The sequence below is a fragment of the Procambarus clarkii genome, chromosome 8 (genome assembly GCF_040958095.1).
Source record: "Procambarus clarkii isolate CNS0578487 chromosome 8, FALCON_Pclarkii_2.0, whole genome shotgun sequence".
Classification (NCBI taxonomy): domain Eukaryota; kingdom Metazoa; phylum Arthropoda; class Malacostraca; order Decapoda; family Cambaridae; genus Procambarus; species Procambarus clarkii.
In genome coordinates, this window is record NC_091157.1 from 1,841,526 (window position 1) to 1,848,607 (window position 7,082).

Sequence of the window (7,082 nt, forward strand, 5' to 3'; positions counted from 1 at the left end):
TATAAAAATGTTCATTTGTGTTCCCTGATCATGGGAAAATCAAAATCAAATCGTAAGTGACATATTTTGGCTGCAATAAAGCGGGAAAGTCTGGCAAAATTAAAGCGTTGACAGAGTAAGTGTCCTCTGACAGTCTTCTCCACCTCGCGGCAGGCAGCAGTTGACACAAAGACATTATTACCTAATTATTTCGACCCGTTCTCGCACTTGCGTATAGTCAATATTGGCATATTTAATAAGTGCATATGTGACATACTAATTGATTGTAAATATTTTAGTTTACCTTGAAAAGCTTCATAGAAAACACCGACCTCACCTAACCTCCTTATTATGTTAAGATAAGCATCTTATTGCTTCTTAATTACAATTATTACATAACCTATACCATTGATAGGTTAAGTAATACTTGTAAATAAGAAGCAATAAGATGAATATCTTAAAGAAGGTTAGGTGAGGTTGGTGTTTTCTATGAAGCTTTTCAAGGTAAACTAAAATATTCACAATCAATTAGTATGTCACATATGCACTTATTAAATAATCCAATATTGACTGTAAGCTAGTGCAAGAACGTGTTGATTATTTCAATGTCTCGGATTTTTTCTCATTTTTTGCAATAATATAATTCAATAGTGTGTGGTGTGTTATATTTATATAATAAAATGAGTAAACCAAATGTACTACTAATCTGGTATGGTGTCCAAACAATATAGTGGCCACCAATACCACAGCCAGCAGACCATGCTACCTCACTCACCAAAAATCCTCCTCCCAGTATACTGTTTGTGCTGTTAATACGCTATATATACACACACACACGTTAATATACGTATCTGCATGTTTTATTCAACATAATTGTACAAGAAAACTGGTATGATGTCCAATCAACATAGTGGCTACAAGAATCTGCATGACAAGTGACACAGCAGACGACAGCCTCACTCCCTCCCACTAACACGTCCCTCACCAAAATGTCTCCTCCCAGCATATCCTTTTGCTGTTATTATACTATATATATATATATATATATATATATATATATATATATATATATATATATATATATATATATATATATATATATATATATATATATATATATAAGCATTTGTGTTCACCATAGTGAACCACAAAACTGGAATGGTGAGTGCAAACAACAAGAATGAACTGCCAGACCCAGCAAGCAGACGCTATCTCCCTCACTCCTTCATCACTTTATTCGCCAGCATTCCTCCTCCCACAATACTGTTTGGGCATTAATTAAACTATATCTACACGTTTAATAAGTATCTTAATCTTTTATACACCATAATTATACAACTAGGCTGGTATGGTGTCCAATCAGCATAGTGGCCACAATACATGGCATGACATGTAACACACCAGCCAGCATTTGTCACCTGATGCGATGCGGGATCACGAAGAGTCATGCGAAGTTAAACAAACATTGAAATTTTACCCTGAAGGTCATAAAATCAAGTTCAAAAATTATGGTCGTGCTTATGGTCCCTCTCACACGGCATAATATGATTTCGAGTGCTTGTTGGACCCCTCCAATCCCCAACGTATGATCGAGAAGTGTCACAAAGCCGTGGCATATGCTTTTATCATCATCAACAGGGAATTGGAGGTGGCAGAGAAATTGACGTATATGGGGGATGACCCTGTAAATCATTTCATAGATACTTTGGAGAAAGCATGGAAGAGAATCAAATCTACCATGCCTAAATACAAAATATCTATGACACGTGAACATTGGCAAGCCTATAGACGTCAAACCACATGTGAAATGTGTTATAGACCATTTAAATCAGATAAAGACAAGCACCGTCATCATGATCATGCTATTGAATTTAATAATTATCTAGCTGCCTATTGCCGCAGGTGTAACATGTTGTGCAGAAATTCTTATAAATATTTGTATACATTCTCTCACAACGCTGCTTATGACCTCGGGGTAATTTTAAATGAATTGTCCAACCTCCCTAACCGTGAAATTGATATTGCCTCCAAAGATGGATTTAAGTTCATGAAAGTGGATATTGGTAAACTTCGGTTTATGGATAGTTTGGCTTTACTAAATGGCGGGCTGGAAAAACTAGCTAAAGAACATATCAAGGAAGGTAAACCCACTACTTACACCTCAGTTATGCTAGATGATGTCCCTGTAGCCGCCCACCATTTATTAAAGACAGGCAAACAGGTCTTCTGCTATGACTATATTTCATCTTTGGAGAAATTAAATGAACCAGCTCTTCCTCCTCCCGAACCCTTTTTCAATAGTTTAAAACACGAGGCCATAAACGAGACCGATAAAAAACAGGCTAAAGAAGTCTTTAGATCAGCAGAATGCAAGACCATTGGGGATTACTTAAAGGTCTATTTGAAAGTAGATACTGGACTATTGTGTGATGTGTTCACTGTATGGCACAAGACCATGCTTGAGCTGTACAAGTTAGATATTACTCAATATGTCTCGTTATCTAGTTTTGCATGGGACGCTTTCTTGTTTAAGAGTCAAGTTGTCTTGGACTCTATTTCTGATCCCCATTTGTACGATGTATTGCGCAGAAATCTAAGAGGCGGATTTACCTCTGTTGTACGACAACACACAAGTGTACAAAATGAGCATACAGGTGCTGATCCTTCTAGCACTGATAAATATCTTCTTTATTTGGATTTCAATGGCTTATACGCCACCTGTATGACAGAACTGCTTTCTCAAGGCGGGATCCGTAAATTATCTGCTGCCGAATGCAATGATTGGCTCCAACAGGGATTGGAAAATATTGCTTGTGATGGGGATAAAGGGTATTGGGTCATGTGTGATACCAAGCATGTCGCACCTGAGGTGGCTCGATACACCGATGACGTGCCATTAACCCTGTCGCATGCTAATATTTCAACTGATCTTCTGTCCGATTATAGCAAACACATTTTAAATACCGAAGATCGCAAACTCCCCAAGAAAAACAATAAATTAATTGCCTCACATCTCCCCCAAAAAGATTACTTGGTCAGTTTAGATTTGCTTCAGATGCTGATGAAATTGGGATTAAAAGTAGCTAAGGTAAATGCAGTTTATGAATTCCAACAAAGCAAGTACCTTAAGGAATCTGTCGAAACAAATGCTCGTGACCGTGCAAATACACCTTGCGCCATTAAGGGTAAAGCTTTCAAGCTGGTATCAAATGCAATTTACGGCAAGAGTTTGACAAATGTGAGTAAATATGGCGATCAGCATTATTTAGTTACATCACGAGACAAATTCCAAAAGCATGCACGCAATCCGTTCTTCAAACGGAGCATTTTGTTAAGTGAATACAGAGTCATTTGCACGGTTAAGAAACAATCACAAGCACAGAGAGTTGGTGGCGGAATACAGAAACCGAGCAGAGGGCGAGGGCTCAGAGTCATCACTGTCTAACTCAGACAGGGAGGACGAACAGCCTAGCCCGTTGAGGAACCGTGGACGGAGAGGTAACGTTAGGGCGGCGGTGGGCGCCCCCGACGGAGCCGATCCCGACATGCCCCCCCCTGACGGGACCCCCCTGGAAGCTGCTTGGAAGGAAACTATGGTCGAATTCCTTGCAGCTATCGCACCCAGGGGCCAGGAAACCGGATGGGGGGAGGAACTCCTCGACGAGGCAATCACTGACCTGGTCAGTGGTAACGGCCATAACGTGGATAGGATCCTCGAGCGCCATGCTCGGGTGGTTACTACAGCCAAAAGATCTGGTGACCACGCACTGCGCCCCCGCCCTGCGCGTCGGCAGAGACCCCCCCCCCCCAACAAACCGTGCCGATCCAACCCAACCTCCGATTGGACGTAAGAGGGAACGAAGGGCACAGTATGTTCTGTGCCAGAGCCTGTACGAGAAGGATCGTTCAAAAGCTGCTGCGCGCGTCCTTTCCGGAGACTGGAAGGTTACCCCCACGGAGGTGGAACCAGCCCGTCTCTTTCCATTCTGGGAAGCACTATTCTCTAGACCCACATCGCCGGACCGCCGCCCAATTCGCGACCGTGATCCGGTTAATCAGCAACTAGGGAACCCAATAACACCAGAGGAAATCCTTGTTGCTCTCAAGGCAAGTAGCAGTGCTGCTCCCGGCCCAGACGGTATCACTATACGTTTACTTAAAGCTATACCAATCAGAGTGTTCGCAAAACTGTTTAATCTGTGGTTGGTAAACGAATCCCTGCCACATCCGTTTCGCAAGAACAAAACGGTGCTTATACCTAAGAAACCTAACCCAGACTCTCCTTCCCATTATCGCCCCATAACGATGTCATCAACGATAGTAAGGCTGTTCCATAAGATTCTGAGCAGCAGACTCTCTGAGGCAGTCAGGATCGACAGGCGGCAGAAGGCATTCATCCCCGTTGACGGATGCCCTGAAAACCTGGTGATCCTGGATGCCCTCCTTGCTGAGGCTCGTGCGCTTAAACACAACACGCACCTGGCGTTTCTGGATATGGAGAAGGCTTTCGATAGCGTCTCCCATCCGGCCATCCACCGGGCCATGAAACGTAAAGGCATTCCAAAGCCTTTAAGGACATATATCATGTCGGGCTATGACAGGTCCTCAACCATTATAACCAGCCAAGGTGAGAAGTCGAAGGACATCCTGATCACTAGGGGGGTGAAACAGGGTGACCCCCTGTCTCCATTTCTTTTCAACCTAATAATTGATGAGGCAATTACTAAGGCTAAAGACCTGGGGCTAGGGGTTGGTCTGGGCGGCGAAAAGGTATCAGCGCTGGCGTTCGCCGACGACCTGGTTGTGGCAGCAGAAACGGCTGCCGGACTACAGACACTCATAACCAGTATTTGCCGCATGCTGCGCGGCTCTGGTCTCAAAGTAAACGCCGCAAAATGCCGGACGCTGAGCATAGCGATCGATGCGCATCGAAAGACATGGCATGTCCCCACCAGGAAGGCATATTATGTCGGAGACGATGCGATCGGTACTATGAGTGTGGCGGACGAGTACAAGTACTTAGGGATACTGATCGGAGCCGGGGGCAGACGCTTATCCTATGGTTCCCTGTTTGAGGACGGCCTGACCAACATCACCAAGGCGCCGCTCAAACCCCAACAGAGGTTATACCTACTGAAGCACCACCTAATCCCCAAGATGAACCACCGCCTTGTCCTCGGACACGTGGCTAAAACGGAGCTGGCGAGGTTGGACCGGCGGCTGCGACACGCCACTCGTGGCTGGCTGCGGCTGCCCCATGACACCCCCAACGCCTTTATCCACGCCGACGTCAAGGACGGTGGACTAGGGATACCCGACTTTACCACATCGATCCGGCTACAAAAGAACAAGCGGTTCGGGGCGCTGACTGGATCAGCGGACCCAGTGGTGGTGGCAGCGGCTCTCCTACCCGCATTCCAAGCGAGAATGCGCCGGTGGGTAGACCCGACCACGGCCGCTGGAACGCCATCCAGCAGGACGACCGAGTGCGCTAGAAGATGGAAGGCAAAACTGTACAGCATGGTCGACGGCGCCGGCCTCGCTTCCTCTTGTGAGGTCCCATCCTGTCACAAGTGGGTCGCGTCCGGTACCCGTTTGCTAAGCGGAGGAGATTTTGCCCACGCCGTCCAAATTAGGGCAAACGCTGTAGCCACGCCGTCTAGGGCGGCTAGGGGTAGACCCGAGGCTTCTGGTCTCTGTGACGCTGGTCGGAAACCAGGAACCCTGGGCCACATATCCCAGGCCTGCCATAAGACACACGGGGCTCGGGTGAAACGTCACGACGACATCACCCGGTTCGTAGCTGGCCGATTGCGGCAAAGAGGCTTTGAGGTGGAGCGCGAGGTCCGTATACCAGATGGAGGGACCTTCTGCAAGCCAGATATTATAGCTTGCAAAGGTGATGAGGCCTTCATATTAGACACCCAGGTCTCAGCTGATAACTTCCCACTCTCCCGTCCACATCAGAGCAAGTGCGACAAATACGGCACCCCCGAGATCCTGCAGAAGGTCCGGGAGTATACCGGTAAGCCTACAGTATCCGCCTCCTCAATAACCCTTAATTGGAGAGGTGGATGGTGCAAGGAGAGTGCGCGTGGTCTACAAGGTATGGGTCTCACCAAGAGCGACCTCGAGATTTGCTCCGTGAAGGCCCTGACCTGGACCTATTCTATATACAGAATATGGTCCAAGGCCACGTCAAGGGGCAGGCCTCCCTAGCCCCGGGATCACCGTGCACAGGGTGCATAAGGGTAACTATAGTCACGCTTAGGTGAACCGCAGCCAAGTCAGCTGGTAGCCAACTATCTAAGCAGTTTCGTCATCTGGAGTACCACTTCTCCTAATGGCGTCTCACAAGAGGGTGGATGACCTGGCAGAGCCCGCGAGTAGATAAGGCGGCGACCGGAGGGACCCCATGCGCATACATGATAACCCTCCCGCTCCGGGGCCTAGTTAGGAGCATCCACTGTGTCTAGTTTTCCATGTATGCCGACGTCAAATCATCATCCCTGCCGATTGGGCAGCCTGCTGCTTTGGCCTTCAGCGTTTGTTTGTTCTTTTTTAAATGTTATACTGTGCACCCCTACCTATGTGTGCTGTGTCCCATATAGAAAAAACCAACTACAAAAGAATTTTCCATTAATGTTTTTGTTTATTTTCAGGTTATTATTATGTATTATTAGTATCATCTTAACTCTTGTGGGTGTGATGAGATCTGCCATATATGTTTATTTTAGTTTGTGTGTGTTAGGGTATTAGGTATGCTTAGGGGTCCGTCTCGCCATGCCCTGTGGCTGGGGGGATCGGGCTCCGAATCTACATAAAAACCCTTTACCCCCCCCCCCCCCCGAAGTGGCAAGGGGAGTTAGGGGACAAAATCAATACACCAACCTATTTGGGGTTCCAGATCTTGCAAATAGCTAAGAGGATCCTATATGATTTTTGATACGATACCGTCAAAGTTCATTATGGAGACAAAGCTAGATTGCTGTATACGGATACAGATTCGTATTTGATTGAATTAAGCTGTCCAAATGCTTTTGAGAAATTAAATAAACTGCCTTTGTCTCAGCATATGGATTTCAGTAATTTCCCTCCTGAAA

At 46.1% G+C, this 7,082-nt stretch overlaps 1 protein-coding gene across 1 annotated transcript; it reads left to right on the forward strand.

The window, feature by feature from the left end:
- Positions 1 to 1,564: 1,564 nt before the first annotated feature.
- LOC138359450 (uncharacterized) lies at positions 1,565 to 3,424 on the forward strand. The gene has a single exon (XM_069318615.1). It carries the CDS (start codon positions 1,565 to 1,567, stop codon positions 3,422 to 3,424), a length of 1,860 nt encoding a protein of 619 aa, XP_069174716.1.
- The last annotated feature ends 3,658 nt before the right edge of the window (positions 3,425 to 7,082 follow it).

Excerpts from the sequence above, each read along its gene's own strand:
- LOC138359450 (XM_069318615.1), top strand. The coding sequence starts at position 1,565 with ATGATCGAGAAGTGTCACAAAGCCGTGGCATATGCTTTTATCATCATC.